This window comes from Condylostylus longicornis, unplaced genomic scaffold (genome assembly GCF_029603195.1).
Source record: "Condylostylus longicornis isolate FDR11 unplaced genomic scaffold, ASM2960319v2 ptg000436l, whole genome shotgun sequence".
Classification (NCBI taxonomy): domain Eukaryota; kingdom Metazoa; phylum Arthropoda; class Insecta; order Diptera; family Dolichopodidae; genus Condylostylus; species Condylostylus longicornis.
Genome location: NW_026578395.1, coordinates 17,087 through 35,046, shown reverse-complemented (window position 1 = coordinate 35,046; position 17,960 = coordinate 17,087). Strand labels below are relative to the sequence as shown.

Sequence of the window (17,960 nt, the reverse complement as noted above, 5' to 3'; positions counted from 1 at the left end):
CATTTTCCCATTTATTGAGCCCTATGGCGACTTCAATCAAATGATTCAAAGCAGCTGGAAGGACTGGATACTTCTGATGATCAACGTGTTCACCAATAATATTAACGCGTCCAGGAGCGAGACACACAAATTCGGGGAACTGGCCGTAATGAGCCTTGAATTTTTCAGTGATCGTTTGGCATGTTGAATCTCGAACGTTTTTCATGGCTAGTAGATAGAAAAAGGCGCGCGACAGAAACTGTTAACGCAGTTGGCAATGCCGTTCCCAATAGTCAACACAGGATTTATAATAGTTGCGATCAATCTCTACACCACTCCCTCCTGTTTAGAAAAATAAAACTTGGCAGAGTTCTCTGATGCTAACCCTCAGAAATTAGAGCGTTCCTCATTGCGGTAATAGGTTGCATGGGAAGCTCGTATTCGACGTCTTGAGCCTGTTGTGGTTCGGGTTGAGAGAATCGACTTAGATGTTCATACCTTAATCGAAATGATAGAATACAAAGGGTCTGGAAGGCACCCAGGCAAGTTAGAAACATCCGGATGAATGGGAGGCTGACACGTGTAGTGTGTCTCTTGATTTTCCTGTGGAAGGATTTGAAAGTTTGGTGTTCGTCTTTATCTACCTTTTCAATTTGCTCTTTTGTGTAAAGTATCAGATCTAAAAGAAGGAACAATAGACTCAAACACACGGTTGGACACCGAACCCAAATATTTAGCTGGGCGAATCGCATCTCCCTTCAAATCCGATCGATCAATCCATCGCGCTAAAACTGGTAACTCTTCCTCTCGTCGAGCTTCATATCCTGTTCTGGTGAGAATTCTACGAATGATTTATTTGGATGTGTCGTACTGAATCAAGCTGCTGGTTCGCTCATCAATCGGGATTGCACTTGGGAGAGCATCAGTGAAATTCTCGATGAAAAGGTGCTTGCAAAACGGCGCATAGCTGAAGAATGGAAACTGATGAATTGGTAGGAAGATCGACGACGTTACCCGTCGGACTAAGGGGAGTTTCTTCTCAATATAAACTTGATTGACCTAGAACGTCGTCAGTCGGACTGAGTAGCAAACGTGTCCGACCAACCTTCTGGATAAACTCTTGTTTTGATACATTTGATAATCGAGTTCCTGGATAGTGTAGATCCTCAAATTGCCGAAACGAAAATGAATCTGCGTAGAACGTCTGCGTCCTCTCTCACATCAACACTGTCTCACCCAAGTCAACAACACGAAGCGCCATGCCAAAAAAGGAAAAGGCAAACTTTAAAGGTCCGATATCGAGTTTTTGCAATTTAATTGAAGAGGACATATGCGTGGGCCTACGCGCACTGAGTCCACCTGGAATGATCGTTAAATCAATTTGTTGTTGTGGCATATGGACAGTCGTCGAATCTCGCATCGCCTCAAAGTTGGATCTATCCACGATGAGGAGACTGACGGCACCCAACTTCTGGACTCAGAATATTTCAATTGTACTTCAGCTCTGGAGGGCGATGCATTCAAACCCAAACTTCGGCCGTCCATAAGACGAGCCAAAAGAGCACGAAAATCCACAACAGCTATTTTGGAGAAAGCGTATTGTTACCCCCGGCATCGATTCATCTCCCCCAAGGGATTACTCCTACACACGATTGAGACCCTCTTCCTCTTTCTTTGACTTCGGAAATTCATCTGGTTCAACTGGTTTGACCAAATTCAGCCACTCCGCAGTTCATAGAATTCATCCATCGTGGTGCGATCAGGCATCGGCGTTCAGATGTCAGCCGTCGTTTTCTGTATCCAGTGCATCAACATGCGACGCCCAGTGCGACTCATTTGACACCCAGTCGCCAAATGGAACACGCAATTCCCCACTGGACGCAACAGATTCAGAAGATCCAGAGAACGTGCTGTCGACAAAGAATTGGTCTCATTTCAGAAGGCGGTGGCTTTGTACGGTATCGAGATTGAGCGGCGATGTTCAAGATGAAGACTCAAGGCTGAGTTCTTCATTAAGCATGTCGTCAGCGTGTGGAACAATTGACAGTGATCCGTCGAGTATTCGAGACCATCGGCATTTTGAAACACGTCGTAGTTCGACTGATGATGCGATGGAGAAGACTCTAGTGGGGAAACCTTCAAATTTTTATCAGTTGGCTGTCGATTGCCAACAAAGTCCTCCATCAGATGATGAAGAAAAAGGGGCAAAAACGACCCCACACTCTCCATTATCTCTCTATACTCCACACGAAGTAAGCAAAATTTTGTCAGTGGAGGCCGCAGTTGAACGTGTAGAGTACGATCGTTGGCTGCGGCGCATGTCCCACGGTGCCATCGACATCCCGTCCCAAACGTCTCCAGTTTCCCCGAATGAGACAGCGTCACCCATTCCTCCTCCTCATTCGATTGATGAATCCCTTTCAACATGTTTTGTTCCGTCCCCTGACTACGCAAATCTACGTCTTAAACAACGAACACAACGACGTCGAAGTCGAATCGTCTCCATTGATAAAAAAGGTTCCCGGATGAGCTTTGATTGCGCAGATCCACAAAGCACTTCCGCATTTCCGTCATCACGCTGCATCGGTTCACAACAAAACGGCTCGTTTGATTGCAACCGGGACGGAAGGGGAAGTGGGGATTTCATGCCTGCCCACGTTGATATTCCAGAGCCACATCATCTCCAAAATGTTGTGCAAGTTCCTCCAGAGGTTATTGCCGAAATGTTTTCCACTGTTAGCAAGGCCGCACGATTACGGACGGAATTTGAGCGAAAGTGCGAAGCCGTTCAGTATTTGATGGGAATTCCGTGGCTTGAGCAGCCAACCCGAAAATGGATAAAGTTTGTTTTGTGTCTTCAGTTAGTTTCCTGGATTTTTTCAGTCATTTCGACTGCAGCAGCTGCCTTCTCCGGAACTCTACCAAGATTTCTTCCCGCTCTTCTTGCTCCTTTTTTAACATTACTTCATTTCATCGGATATTTGTCTTTTGCCCGTCGAAGCCCAATTTTGAGCGCCATCTACTGTGTGAACGTTGTCATCGTTGCAGCGTTACAGGGCATCCAGTTAGCGAGTTCAATTCGTCAGTTGACAATAAATTCGTGTTGTCATTCCCCATCACCACTTATAGTGACAACAGTTTCAAGTGCATTCGGCTTATCGTCATATTTATCCTTGTTTTTCTCTGCTGCGACTCTTTATCTTCGTATCCGCTATGAAGAATCCGAAATGCGTGTTTTAATTCCAATTGAAACCCTCGAGGAGACTCCAAATGATCTTCCCCTTCTTCGATGGTATTTTAGCCTTCCTTCAATCCAACATCGAAATGAGTGCCCCTCAAGGCCCCAATCCAAAAGACAATACTATCAGTAAGATGAGTAAGTTGACTTTCCTATTTTGGATCCTGCTTTGCTGCAGTTCAATCAACTCCTCTCGAATTCTACCTTCATTATCCTAATTTTGTCCCATCTGGACTTTTTCATTGGTGTGTTTGTGTCCGATTTCATCATATGGCAGTTCATTACATCGATTCTACTTTTCTGTGGAAACTGTCAACCCTGAACGTTGGAAGAATAGAAATTCAAACAAATTCTAGTGAATAGCCTCCAAGGTTCATTGGTTCCTAGGCTACAGCCGCTCTCTGATTGCTTCAATTGTCCGCTTAAGCTCATCAATTGCTTCATTTGTGTCGACGAGAATGTAGGACATGGGTTCTGATTCTCTGAATCCCTCAGTCCATCCGAAAGTAATGTTAAGATTTCTAACCATCTTTCTGACCGCCACCGATGGTCTTCCCTCGAGCTTGGAGAGCTTTTCGATGACGAAGCGGAGTTAATCCAATTCGAGCACTCAACTGTTATAATTTGGTAAATGGAATTTGTGACATCACTGTGGCTATCGCTCCAAAATGTCTCTCCTCTCGCCAAGAACGATTTCATTTCATTCATCTGAGCGAATAGAATGAATTATCATACAGCTTTGGGATGAGGTGACTGCTAAAATGGGATTCAAGAGACTCACGTCTGATGAATTTTTAAAACAAGAGATCAGCGTGTTCTTAATTTGCCGTCTCCACTCCTTCAATGAAACTTTTGATGCCGTTCTCGATTTCAAGGCATCACGTAAACCGTATTGCCTGACCGAATGACCAATCTGTGGGAAAGACACGACGGATCACTCACCATGGCTTTCGTACTCGGCGAGCATGCATCGAAGATTTTCCCTTTTCCAATGTGAGTGTTGAGATCGTCAATAGCGGTTTGCAATCGCATTGTATTCGCAGAGTGAGGATCTGCGACAGAAATACCACGTTCATCTCTCCTGATGAGAACAAACCATGCGTTGACAGCAAGGCCTCAGCTCTCTGGCAGCAATAAAACAGCAGAAACTCTAAATGTTGGGCGCTTTTTTGAAGAGTCATCCTCTTTGCTTCTGCTTCCAATCGTTGCTCTTCGGCAATATCATCAAGCTAAGCAGTGTGACAGTAAGGGAAGCAAAATACAGAAGTACCCACAGAAATAAGCAATTCGATGCTCCACGTTCCCATGCTCTTCTTGTCCACCCACCGAACCCGAAAGCTTGTTTCACCTGCAGCACGTGAAACCATACAATACAAGAGCTGTTTCGTTGGAAGCGTTACCAGGTTCGATTGTAGCTCGAAATTCTGTCTCAGATCCATGGTAAATTCTCTGCCACCCGGTCTCCTCATTTTTCTTATTGCCACAATGATGCTGTAATTTCCAAGTGAAATCCTAGATCAGAGGTCCCCATGTTGTCGGGAAGCTCCCATCTTATCAATACAGACTGGCCGAATTTGGGTGGAGAAGCAGACAACTCGATCCACTCGTTCTCAATAACGCGAGGTTTCTTGCATGCTGTTGGATCAGCTCCTTCAAATTTTTGTTTTCGTGAACGATCCAGTAGAACCTGTTTTGCTTGTGTGGGATCCAGAAGAGGTGAATCTTGGTCACATAGTTCATCTTCCGATTCATTGATTTCAGCCACGATAGCTTCTGAAGAAAACCAGCCATAAAATTTCCAATCAACGACTTGCCTAAAGAGTGTTGAAGTTGAGCTGTCTTCTCAGTGGACTTGTCTAATTCCTTGATGGTCTCCCTGTGAACGTCAATCAAACGCCGTCCAACGTCCGATTTCGACTGATTCGCTTCATCTAGCTCCAACTGAATTCCAAGTTTTCTGAACGCACTGACATACAAACAAAGTCGGCTGTTTCATCGAACTCACCGTTCCTTTAACACATCCAGTGCAGCAGTTTGCTTGGGAGCCTTTTTTGATTCTTCTTCGAGCTCAATTTCTTCTTGCGAGGGCGTTTCTCCACGCTCAATACCGTCAATACTTGTTACGGTGACTGTTTTCGTTGTTGTTACTTGCTTGTTTCTCAGGCCCCCTTTTTTGCTATAATTTACACTTTTGCCGGTTACAGACTTTTTTGCTCCGGCCTTTCTTTTCATGCTCAGCCGGTGCTCAACGTCGGCAAAGTGGACAGCACGACCAAGTTCTATTTCAGCACCTGAGATTCGTTTAAGATGAAAGGAAACTCAAGTTCCTCCTACTAGAGAGTAGCGTCTTAAGGCGCTGGACATGTTCTTTCGCGGCCACATTAGCTGCAACGCATGCTTCCCATTCTTCTAACGTTTCAGCGAATATCTTGTTTTCTCTGTAGAACTCAACCACAGCCCAATGGTCAACCACTTCCTCACTCATAAATCACAGGTGCGCAAATAATTAAACAGAAAAAAACCCATTCACCCCTACTGTATAGTACAATCAAAAAACCGAATGCTCGAAAAAAAACGAGAAAAAAGAAAAACATGAAGAGCCTCCAATCAATCTTATCTTCGCTGTTGAAAACAATTGATTGAAATAATGAATCAAAATGGAATCGTGAGTGCGGGAGAAACGGGTCGAGGCGGTTGATCTTGGACTGTCAATGGACAGACAATTGGAAGATACCCTCGTGAGGCTAGAGACTGTATATGGTTTACAGGTTGGGAGGACGGAGAGACACTCATTGTGACAGGAGTTGAAGAAGAGATTGATGGGGGTTCAGATGATAGTGAAGTTGTGCCTTGTGAATAACCGTCATTGTGGATGGATCTGCGTCGGTAATGCTTCGGAGAGAAATGATAGGGATGTTGATGGGAACGAGAGGGTTCGGAGCCACTGGGCGTGGAAGCGATCACTGTCTCATAGACTTTTGCAAGCTCTTGTAAAACCTCTTGACATGATGGGTGATGGTAAAATCCTCCAGACTTCATTGATGCTTCCAACATCGAAAGACACCTTGAAGCGATTAAGAGGCTTTGAGCAGCAAGTACCTGAGGGTTTCCACTTTCTGCAGACAACAAAAGTCCTGAAGACGGATCTCGAGGTACAGGCTGCTCAAACGACCTGCAAATTTCGTGAAGTGGCCTGCTGGGTTTTGGCGGACAAGCGAAATTCTCCGTTGTGGTCCTTCTGTATCTGAATGGTCAGCATCAGACCGTTGAAAAGTTGAACTGACTGCAGGAGGTGATCGCTCTCGTGTTCTTTTTGACGGTGTTGTGATTGGTCTTGCTGCCGGGATTGTTGAATCTTCGTTTTCAGATGCAGTTGTGTCTTCTGAATGTTCTTCAGCATTGTTCGAATTTGACCTGTTGGCAGCTTTGGCCTGGGCTTCGGACCGCATTTCATGTTTAGTCCTCGCCACTTCTTGTAACAATTTTAATCGTGCTTCAAAAAATCCGCCTTCACGAATCAAATTAAACGTTCTCTGTCTGAGATGCAAAGGACCTCTGTACTTTAATTCCGCTGGAAGATCTCTAGTAGTCTCATAGATTGTTAGATCTATTGTGTAGTAGTCACCAAGAGATTTCCTCAAACTCTGGAGGTAAGTTACACCTAAAGAAAACAACAGGTTGGCTCGCGAATCTAAACAAAAACGAACCTTCAGTTGAGGGGAAATGCACGTGCCACAATGAAGCGCTCAAGCCTGCCAAGTGTTGTCTTTGAAATGCACAAATTGAACACCAACCATCAACAGAAATACCCCTACTAAAAGGAACTGCATCGAGTATCTCGTAACAACTCGAACAAAATAAACGTTGACAAGCTTGATTAACACAAACTCGGCCATTAGGAAGAGAGGGCGAGCGTCGACCACAACCGTGACATCTGGCAAGCCTGAGAAGGCGGTCCAGCTTAGATGGCATCCTTTTTGAATCCACTGCTTCGTCTCTCTGCCATCTGAAAATGATAATAATCGCCAGTTCCCGATTCTCCAGTCCGTGGAGCCACCCTCAATTTCACCATCAAAAACTATGATGCCAGGTATACTATCTGAGCCACCAGGAAAAGTCATCTGACTTGGTGGGTTGGAGAGCGCGCAGGGCCACTCTTGTTCAAAGAACAATCAAAAATCTGAACGTTCTCACGTCCATCGTCTTTCTGTTGGAACCAGTTCACCAAGTAGAACTGTTTCTTCGTCGATCGGCTCAGATCTTATAATTGGAAGGTTTTTTGGTGCAGGACCAGCGCGAATCCGCCCTGCAATAATCATTCGAATTTCTCATCAGCAAATAACTTTCGTACCTGATGTATCGTAGTGCGATCCATGACATGGACATAGCCATCCTCCATAGGCGCCTCCTCTGTGTGGAGTGCATCCGAGATGTGTGCATGACGCGCTGCAGATGAGCCACTCCGGATCTGGACATCGATCAGCGTCCAATTCTGGGTCGCGCAAGTCATCAACTCTCGCATCATCCGAACTGACAAAATGACAGACTATGGACTTGACGTATTGATGAGTAATCTGGAATCTGATAATGAATGTAACTCACCGAGCAGACCGGATTTCAGAGTCTGTGCGATGGCGAATGAACGCCTGATTTCCACCAGCCAGAACAGTCATTTGCTCCCCTGGCCGAAGATGCTTGAACTTCACTTCGACGGGCTTCGGCCACTGCATTCCGGGCTGATGAACACATGAATAGGATGTTGGAATGCTCACTAGTCCATGCTGCAAACTCTTGCTGGTCCACTCACCTCCACCGTCATATATTGATGGCAGATCCAGTAGAGTATATGTCTGATTGTGACGACACCATATGCAATGACGCCTGCTTGACACAGATAGTAGAGGGGTCTCCGATCAGCATGACCTGGTTGCAATCGGGGTCTCCTCAATTCCATGATAATATTCTGGTGGAGATTGTTCCGGAGTGTAGTTGTTCTCAGCATATCCAACAGGCTGAAAATTGGAGGGCTCAAATCGCGCTATTGATTGAATCGCTGGTTCATTGGGCGTGTGCCATATTGAGGTTCTCGTCACTTGCGCCCCCACCGCAAGCTCACCCTTCGACAAATCGGGCGTTCGTGGAAATGTGTTGTCAAAATACTGATAGTAAAAGGCTTCTGGAGAAATGTGAGCCCATTCCATTCGATGAGGATCTACGACGGACATTGGGTACTCAGCAATGTCATCCGTCGGCTTGACATCCACGTGCTTCGGGGCGTGCTTCTTTTCAATTTCAAACAATTTAGGGTCATCGGCTTGATCAAACAGATTTCTGTAGAGAGGACGGTCAGAAGAGGGAGGCATCAGGTATTCGTCATCATCAACACGAGCAGCAAAGGGAAAATAGTAGCTCTTCGGTATATAGCCACGTTTCTGCTGAAAGAGGGCATTTCCCCTCAAGCATGATTTATTCGTTAGCAACGACAACCCTCTATGAAAAACCATATCAGGAAGAAGGGAAACTGAATCTCACGGGATATGACGGTTCAGAGAGAAACAGGACGACCTAGCAATTCAGATTTTATTGCAAAGCACAAACGAAGTATCGGAAAACTAGGGAGGTCAAGTCAGTCATAGAGAAATACCAAAAACGGTTACAATGCAGTGCATAGATTTGTTTTCCCATTGAACAGTAACAGTTCCATCTAGCGATTGATCCCAATAGCATGTGCTGAACAAGTGGAATCCAGTATTACTCCTCTGCAGAACGACTACCGTTACAACGTATTTAAAAGCGTCACTCATCTTCTGGAGGTTTTCAAGAATCCCTAAAACAAGAAATGAAACAATTCAGAGAACCCGAAGAACGGACTCACCTGCTGTGATCGTATCTACCCAATTCGGAACTTCATTTGTTTCGTAGTTGGCAGACCCTAGAACGTTTTCGACAGTTGAGTTCACAGCGCTGTGTACTTGATCAGTAAAGGATGAAAATTCTTGTGCCTTCTTCATTATGAAAGACGGAGAGCTGCTTTGCAGTAACTGGTGGTGGTCCTCAAGTGGGCATGCGTCACATTCGGACAGCAGACGACTGATTCCTCGTTAATACGCAAAATTGTCTATGCGTGTACGTCTGGAAGAGCTGTGTACGTGAAAGAATGTGCATAACGAAAACAAGAAAGAAAAAATATTAGGGTGCAGCCTTTTTCGTGCGTGTCAACTTCCACATGAGAAAAATGATAAAAAGATAGTTGATTGCAGAGAGAATGATATTCAACAGATTCATTTGCCAAAAGCTATGAGCAGCAGTTGACCAGGAATACATGGGATTGACCACAAGGGCACAAATTCCCGCAATAAAGCTAGCCAAGCCTGAAGAGAAGTTAGTTCATCGGAGAAATGTCAATCGAACTTACCCGCTAGCTTGCCCATGTCTTCAGGAGGGAATATACAAGAAACGTAGCAATAAATCTGACTGAGAAGAAAACCAATTCCAGGGAAAGCTAAAATTGTACTCGAGTAGTTCATTATAGAAGCGAGTGTTGGTGAATGAGATAGTTGGCCGATAAGAAGGACGATAAAGACAAACATATTCGTGGTATTCAGGCCTAAAATGACTTCAAGGGGTCCGAATCTGGATTGGAAGAAATGATATAGCAAAGAAGAAGAATCAAAAAACTCACCTGTCAACGATTAATCCTAATATTGGTCCTGGAATGAATGCAAGAGTGTTTGCGATTGACAACGCTGTTGCAGCATTCCCAAGCTGTTTGGTAGCTGATGCCAAGTAAAAGTTATTTCTGATCATATTGATGATGTTAACCGCGATAATTGGGCAGTAGAGAGGAGACATCAGTCCCTTTCCCAAAGAGTTACACTGTGATGCAAAGCGTTTCCATCCCCCTTCCTCACTGGTTGAATCCTTGCTCTCGAAGTGGAGGTCTGTTGGGTTCTTTTCACACGCTCCAGTTTCAAGCACACTTGAAGACGAAAAGCGTGATTCCTCAGTTTTTTGGAGACGGTATGGATGCCGGGGAATCAGAAGGACAACACAGACGAAGCACACGCTGTACATTCCGAGAAAGGTCAACGCCATATACCGAAAAGTGAATCCAGGAATCCAATGGGAACAGACCCTCATGAGTAGAGGAAGGACGTTGCTAACACTTCGAGCGGCTCCAAGAATCGCTATAACAGTGGAGACATATCCGGGAAACAAATTCGCTAGCGAGAGAGTCCCGAAGAAAGCAGGATCGGTTCCTAGAGAGAAGCAAGTCGGAAACAAATACTCAAAATTAGAAATACTCGAAATTAGAACTTACCGGCTCCCATCAGGGCGAATCCGATGGCGTAAGTCTTTCGCGTGTTTGTCGTGAGAGATAACAAGAGCCATCCACAGATCAACAATATATTTCCAAAAAGGCAACAGACTTTTGGGCCAACGACGTCTAGCATCATTCCTGCAATGAATGTGAACGAGAACATGCAAAGAGTCGTTAACGGTAATAAACTGGCGATTTTCTCCTCCTGAGCTTCGCAAATCTCTTCACCAGGGCACAAATTAGAGTACGCGTTGTCCTGAGGAGGATAAGAACATGAATCTACAATACTTAACACGATTCAGATTCTCTTGGAGGAGAAAGAGGAGATGGACGCTCTTCTTACTTCTTTCAGAATGATATCCCACTCGCTCCAATTGAAAAAGTGTGACCCTGTAGTGATATAAGTGAACACACCTAGTGCTTTTCTGTCACTCACCAACACAGATTGTGTAAATAACGATAATTATGAGAAGAACGAACCGATTGATGGAAAACGGAATATAGTTATCGTAATTTTCATCGCTGTTGCATCTGTCGTCTTGCGAGGGTGCAACTTCCAGGGAGCTTGGTCGTTCTGGTTTCCATTGCAGCTATTGGAGGAAGCACAAGCCAAAAAGATATTCGAAATTAAAGTAAATTTATTGATTTAAAGTGAACCTATTGATTAGAAGCAAAACAAATTGGACTAAAATGCATTAGTTGTTACGACTGAGAGGAAAACTATCAATGAAAAGCCATAAAAGGCAAAGCAGGGCAATCTTCAGCTGGATACCCACACATAGGAAGGTGCTCTGCTTGTACAGGTAAGCTGTTCGCTTTTGTTTCACTACCATAGACTTCAATTTCAATGTTTTTTTGAAAAGGAAAAACTTGCGCATGGCACGAAAAAGTCTTAGTTCATAAGTTGCTTAAAAATTGCACCTAAGAGACGCACTTTCTGTGAACGATGGAGGGCCCTGATTCATCGTATTCCTCCCGAGTGATCCACATTGTATTGAAAGTAGACAGAGAAGAAAGAATTGAACCACCAATCCAGACTGAAAACTTTCTTTCTGGAGGGGCAATCACTTTCACTTGCATTGTTTGTGGTACAAGATCCGTCAACTCTTTTGTCATGCGCTCGCCAATACCTTCATACATCGTGGTTCCTCCAGACAGAACGACATTCGAATAGAGTTCTCGTCGAATATCGACATCGCACTTCATGATTGAATCAAATGTTGTGTAGTGGACGCCCTTGGCTTCACGACCCAGTAAAGCAGGCTGGAAAAGACCTTCTGGACACTCAAACCTTTCCTTCCCAACGACAATCATATTCCCATCAGGAAGCTCATACGTCTTATCGAGTTCATCTGACTCTTCGGCCTTCTTGCATTCTTCAGCGTAGTCAAGTGCCACATAACAAAGCTTTTCTTTGATGTCCCTGACAATCTCTTTTTCCGCAGAAGTGGAGAATGAATGCCCACGGTGGTGCAAAATTTTCATCATGAATTCAGTTAAATCACGTCCAGCTAAATCCAAGCGCATCACAGCATGAGGAAGAGCGTAACCTTCATAGATGGGAACTGTGTGGGAAACTCCATCACCAGAATCCATGACTATTCCAGTCGTGCGCCCAGAAGAATAAAGAGAAAGAACGGCTTGAATTGAGACGTAGGTGGCTGGGCAGTTGAATGTTTGGAACATCATATCGACCATCTTTTCACGGTTGCTTTTGGGATTGAGAGGCGCTTCTGTAAGAAGGACCGGGTGTTCCTCTGGAGAAATACGTAGTTCATTGTAAAATGTATGGTGCCAGATCTTCTCCATATCATCCCAGCTTGTGATGATACCATGGGCAATGGGATAGGATAGCTGGAGGATTCCACGTTTTGACTGAGCCTCATCACCAACATAGCAATCCTTTTGCTCCATTCCGACCATGATTCCAGCGTGTTTCGGTCGGCCAATGATCGAAGGGAAGACATGGGAAGGCGCATCCTCTCCAGCAACGCCAGCCTTCACCATACCAGAACCATTATCAACGACAACTGGTGTAGCCTCTTCACCCATTGTGTTATCTTGTAAATTAGTGAGTGGTTTGATTGAACGGGGCAACGAAGAGAAAAGGGCCGGGCTTCACTTTGGAAGATAGAAAGCTGTGACGTTTGCTTAAGTTATTAGGAGACATGCAAAGTGGTACGTGGGACAAGAAATGCCTCGAAAACACGACTCCTGACACCGTTAGTGCAAGTTCATCATGTATAGAAGAAACCCAATAATGAGGTCAAACAACGAAAAAGATAAAAAGGAGACTATCACATTAAGATGCAAGTTTAATTCCACCGCTTCCTCCACTCTTGAAAAGAAGAATTACTTCTTCTCCGACTTTGCAGTAGAGATAATGATCTGGCTCGTACGAGACATGCGACGCAAAGTGGCGTCCGACGATACAATGCCATTTAGGGCCAAATTTCTTGTCGAACTTGCGCTTGATATATTCAGCGACCTCCTTTTCCAAACCGTACTTCTTCAGTCCAGATAAAATGTAATCCTTAGCCGTTAATGCCATCTCCTCATTCATTTTGCAAGTCTTGAACTCTGGCTCTGGAATGTCCATCATAGTTGGCTGTTGAGGAGGTGCAACTTTGGTCGAAGCCATTGCGACTAGTTTAGGGAAATCGAAGGAGTGAACTTGAGATGAGTGTGATCCACAAGGCGATCAGGTTTAGGGGGGCTCGAGACTGTCGTATTTCTACATGTAGACTCCTAGAGAGCAGACTGTTCTTAACGAAAAAACTGCTCTCAACTCAACCAAAATAGAAAAAAAACGAAGGCTCATAAAAAACCACAATCACCTTGCTACTCTTGTGTTGTATTACAAGCGGAGAACGCTGTCTTGTCTATTTTTGCATCATCTGCATCAAAAGCAAACCATCAGCCTCAATTTTTCATTAATTTCAGTAACGTCGCGCATTAATGAAATTCAAGAGATGCGGGATCAATAATTACAGAGATGTACGATCAATAATGATCCGAATTGATCAGCTAGAGTGGGGACTTCATTCTCTGGTGAACGTCTTCGTGTGATGCGTCACACATGACTCGTGTCCTGAAAACCCTTTGATTTTATCGCGTTTCTTGTTGGGTGGTTCATGGATGATTCCAACATTTGATGAGATTTTTTGTCGTGTGCTCTTTACCGGCGAACCTGATTCGATCTGCATGCGACTCGCGCATACTGCCCCCAACTCGAAAGTACTTCCAAACTTCGAAACGTTTTATCGTAGTATTATTCAGCTTCTTGTTTCTCCTGTATCACTTTTAAACTCCTTTGATAGCGATGGGTGAAGAGGCTACACCAGTTGTCGTTGATAATGGTTCTGGTATGGTGAAGGCTGGCGTTGCTGGAGAGGATGCGCCTTCCCATGTCTTCCCTTCGATCATTGGCCGACCGAAACACGCTGGAATCATGGTCGGAATGGAGCAAAAGGATTGCTATGTTGTGATGAGGCTCAGTCAAAACGTGGAATCCTCCAGCTATCCTATCCCATTGCCCATGGTATCATCACAAGCTGGGATGATATGGAGAAGATCTGGCACCATACATTTTACAATGAACTACGTATTTCTCCAGAGGAACACCCGGTCCTTCTTACAGAAGCGCCTCTCAATCCCAAAAGCAACCGTGAAAAGATGGTCGATATGATGTTCCAAACATTCAACTGCCCAGCCACCTACGTCTCAATTCAAGCCGTTCTTTCTCTTTATTCTTCTGGGCGCACGACTGGAATAGTCATGGATTCTGGTGATGGAGTTTCCCACACAGTTCCCATCTATGAAGGTTACGCTCTTCCTCATGCTGTGATGCGCTTGGATTTAGCTGGACGTGATTTAACTGAATTCATGATGAAAATTTTGCACCACCGTGGGCATTCATTCTCCACTTCTGCGGAAAAAGAGATTGTCAGGGACATCAAAGAAAAGCTTTGTTATGTGGCACTTGACTACGCTGAAGAATGCAAGAAGGCCGAAGAGTCAGATGAACTCGATAAGACGTATGAGCTTCCTGATGGGAATATGATTGTCGTTGGGAAGGAAAGGTTTGAGTGTCCAGAAGGTCTTTTCCAGCCTGCTTTACTGGGTCGTGAAGCCAAGGGCGTCCACTACACAACATTTGATTCAATCATGAAGTGCGATGTCGATATTCGACGAGAACTCTATTCGAATGTCGTTCTGTCTGGAGGAACCACGATGTATGAAGGTATTGGCGAGCGCATGACAAAAGAGTTGACGGATCTTGTACCACAAACAATGCAAGTGAAAGTGATTGCCCCTCCAGAAAGAAAGTTTTCAGTCTGGATTGGTGGTTCAATTCTTTCTTCCCTGTCTACTTTCAATACAATGTGGATCACTCGGGAGGAATATGATGAATCTGGGCCCTCCATCGTTCACAGGAAGTGTGCCTCTTAAATTTTTTGCCATTTTTTGCGAAGTGCTTTATACCTGTTTCATGTTCAAACACAAGGTCTCAATAACCTTCTCGCTATTTCTCTAGTGGCCAAAGCCGGCAACCTCAATTGTGTTTCCAGGTGCAGAAGAATGTCTTCCATGAAGGGACGCAGATTTCAATGGCTTCTTGTTGTCGCAAAGGGAGTTGCACCAGCGGAAAATCGAAAGCACAAAAAAAGAGGGATGAAGAAATAAAGGTATGGAGATCAGTGATGCCTTTATTTCTCCATTTATTTGTTAGCAAGCAGCATCCGGTGCAACCCCGATTATTTCTTCAAATTTTGGTAAGAGTGCCAACAATATCTGCGTTATTTGTTTCTTTTTCAGTACGAGCTCCACCTGAGAGTCATGACAGACGCACAATTATCTACGTGTGGGGAAGTGAGTTCTTCAATCTGATTCCCTTATTAATCTTCTTTTTTCAGAACGATCTCTCATTCATGAGGATGCCATTTTTGATGATTTTGGTGGAAGTCCTTCAGATGGAATGACTATCGATAGATCCGTAGCGTCAGGTGCTGTCTCCTTCGATTCTGCCAATGCTACCAGTGGCCACGGGAGCGCGTTCTTACAACAACAAACAGAAATACCGCCGAGCCCTATAGACGTTCCAACGCGATCAGTGGCACCGTCGACAATTCAATCGTCGCCAGATCACTTTCGTAGACTTCCTGCCCATCAGTCTCGGCACCGTGGACAGACCGAAACAGTCCCATTGACAATAACGTCGCTCTCCAGAACAAGAATCACCGAGGTGGCCTGCGGTGACACGCACCTTTTGTTGCTGAGCTCGGCAGGAGATGTTTACGCCTTTGGGGTGGGGCGTTCGGGGCAGCTTGGGCTGGGGGAGGAACGGCTTTTCGTTCAAAAGCCGGAGAAGGTCCCCCAGCTCGGACACGTTATGCAAATTGCTACTGGGGCCAGCCACTCTGTAGCTCTGACTTATGAGGTGAACTTTATGGTATTGCCGTCAACTCATTTTCTCTATCAGGGTTCTGTTTACGTTTGGGGAGATGCGGAAAACGTCGGTGACGCATGCGGCGTTGATCGACCGTATCCGAGCAAAGTCCCTGAGACCCAGTCGTTCAATGAACGGGTCACGCTAATCGCTGCAAGGTTTTCTCAAACGATGGCCATCACAGGTGAGCGAAATTGTTCTCTACCCAATCAGTTTCTCATCAGCATTTCCTTTTTGAGTTTTCAGATAGCAACAAGTTGTTTTGTCTGGGGCGAAACGTTTTTCAGTCACTACTACACGGTTCCTCATTGCAGTCAGCGATTCCCCTCGAATGAAGTGATCATTCAGGTGTCGATCGGGAGACAATTTGCGCTTGCACTTTCTGGTGAGAATCAATAATAAAACAGTTCATCATGAAACTTCCAAGAATGAAGCGCTTTGTAGAATCTGGTCGCGTGTTTGCATGGGGAGATGGCACATATTGCGAACTAGGAAGATTGAAGAGTGGAGAGTCAAAAGGTCGGTCACCCTTATGATATAGAAAACTGCGGCTTCCTTGTGTTCAGTCAGCTCTGTCTCTACTGGAGCTCTCGTGCCGACAGAAGTAACGTTGGCAGATGGGAATGCCAATTTGCTGCCCAAGGTACTCCATGATTGCAGAACACTCTTTTTTCATTCGTTGTTATTTTCTAGATTGTCGGAGTCGCTACTGGAGCACGTCACAGTTTACTCTTGAGCGAGGATGGTCGTGTTTACTCATGGGGTGACAATCTTTGCGGACAATGTGGTATTCCGCTGCATTCTGTACGATTCGACGTTCCTAAGGTAATTCGCTCTTGCCATGTCCCAAATCATACGCTTTTTTCAGCAAGTGAAAATGCAAGTTGGAGATACGCGTCTGCCCATACGGTCAATTGGCGCTGGTTTGAGGCATTCGGCGGCCATTACAAGTGAGAAATGTCTGCCTTTCAATCAATTTGCCTTTTTTTTCTCCAGGTAATAATCAACTTCTCTTATGGGGGCACTCTGCACATCACAAGCTGATTCATACCGCACCCGCAGTCAGTTTGCTAGAAGAGCGGTTTGGTGTCGGGGTGGGACACATGGGAGTTGCTGTGAAATCTGGGATCAAAGATTGTGTTCCTAAAGTGAGTCGAGATCTTTCAAGATGCATCTCTCTTCTTCGACGTCCCTTTCAGCCTCGATTGGTTTATTCGTTGCTCAATCAAAAAGTTTCATGCGTTTGTCTCGGAGATGAGTTCACTGTTGTTGTAACGGGAGATGGGGTAGTTGGCGCTGGTCTCAGCAGTATGTTTGCTGAAGGATCCACTCGATTGGACTTGCAGAGCAGTCGGTATGATGGAAGCGTCAGAGCGGAGGATTCCAATGAGGATAAAATGGACCACTGATAAAGATCAGTGGTGATTACAAGGGGTGAACAAACAATGACCTAAAATGTTTGATGAACAATAAATGACATTCGACAGCATCACGATTCAGGCGTGAAGAGTATCGCGCGATTGGGAGGAATCGTTACAGCTGTCACTAAGAGCAACTCAAAGTCCTCGTGTCAGAGGGTCACATGAAGGAGATATGTGATGATGTTGCTCGGTCGTTGTATGCGATCATCCTTTTCGCAAGTTCTTTTTTATGATTGCGAACACATTCAACCTTGGCCGTCATTCGGAATTTTTATCGGAGTTCTCTGAACAAAGAAAACGCGCTTGTCGTAGGCGTTTTGAGTTTCTTCAGTGATTCGATAGACAGTGAACCTTTTCGTATTCATGAATGCAACACCTTGCAAAAGCGTGAGGTTTGTAGAAGGTTCAACCTATTCAGAAAAAATGTCAAGCCGATATTCAAACACAGGAATAGTTGGTGAGATAAAGAGCGCTCCAATCAATCAACATGCAAGTCTCCTATCAACTCAAACGGCAACTCAAAATTCTTATCCGTGGTTCCTTCGATCTATC

The 17,960-nt window shown here is 44.9% G+C and overlaps 5 protein-coding genes and 1 pseudogene across 5 annotated transcripts; 2 read left to right on the top strand and 4 right to left on the bottom strand.

Moving 5' to 3' along the window:
* Nucleotides 1-7,407: 7,407 nt before the first annotated feature.
* LOC129617172 (uncharacterized) lies at nt 7,408-8,721 on the bottom strand. The gene is made up of 4 exons (XM_055532548.1): nt 8,141-8,721; nt 7,820-8,098; nt 7,569-7,747; nt 7,408-7,523 (listed from the first exon to the last, which is right to left on the bottom strand). The coding sequence occupies exons 1-4, from the start codon at nt 8,719-8,721 to the stop codon at nt 7,408-7,410; spliced, it is 1,155 nt and encodes a 384-aa protein (XP_055388523.1).
* Nucleotides 8,722-8,847: 126 nt separating this feature from the next.
* Nucleotides 8,848-9,228, bottom strand: LOC129617171 (dynein light chain Tctex-type 3-like). The gene is made up of 2 exons (XM_055532547.1): nt 9,093-9,228; nt 8,848-9,044 (listed from the first exon to the last, which is right to left on the bottom strand). Exons 1-2 carry the CDS (start codon nt 9,226-9,228, stop codon nt 8,848-8,850), a joined length of 333 nt encoding a protein of 110 aa, XP_055388522.1.
* Nucleotides 9,229-11,459: 2,231 nt separating this feature from the next.
* On the bottom strand, nt 11,460-12,590 carry LOC129617170 (actin-like). Its single transcript, XM_055532546.1, has one exon. It carries the CDS (start codon nt 12,588-12,590, stop codon nt 11,460-11,462), a length of 1,131 nt encoding a protein of 376 aa, XP_055388521.1.
* Nucleotides 12,591-12,840: 250 nt separating this feature from the next.
* On the bottom strand, nt 12,841-13,179 carry LOC129617169 (dynein light chain 1, cytoplasmic-like). Its single transcript, XM_055532545.1, has one exon. It carries the CDS (start codon nt 13,177-13,179, stop codon nt 12,841-12,843), a length of 339 nt encoding a protein of 112 aa, XP_055388520.1.
* A 681-nt stretch (nt 13,180-13,860) lies between these two features.
* On the top strand, nt 13,861-14,990 carry LOC129617168 (actin-like; annotated as a pseudogene).
* A 158-nt stretch (nt 14,991-15,148) lies between these two features.
* Nucleotides 15,149-17,396, top strand: LOC129617167 (probable E3 ubiquitin-protein ligase HERC4). The gene is made up of 6 exons (XM_055532544.1): nt 15,149-15,410; nt 15,455-16,125; nt 16,681-16,812; nt 16,856-16,937; nt 16,984-17,135; nt 17,187-17,396. Exons 1-6 carry the CDS (start codon nt 15,149-15,151, stop codon nt 17,394-17,396), a joined length of 1,509 nt encoding a protein of 502 aa, XP_055388519.1.
* Nucleotides 17,397-17,960: the final 564 nt, after the last annotated feature.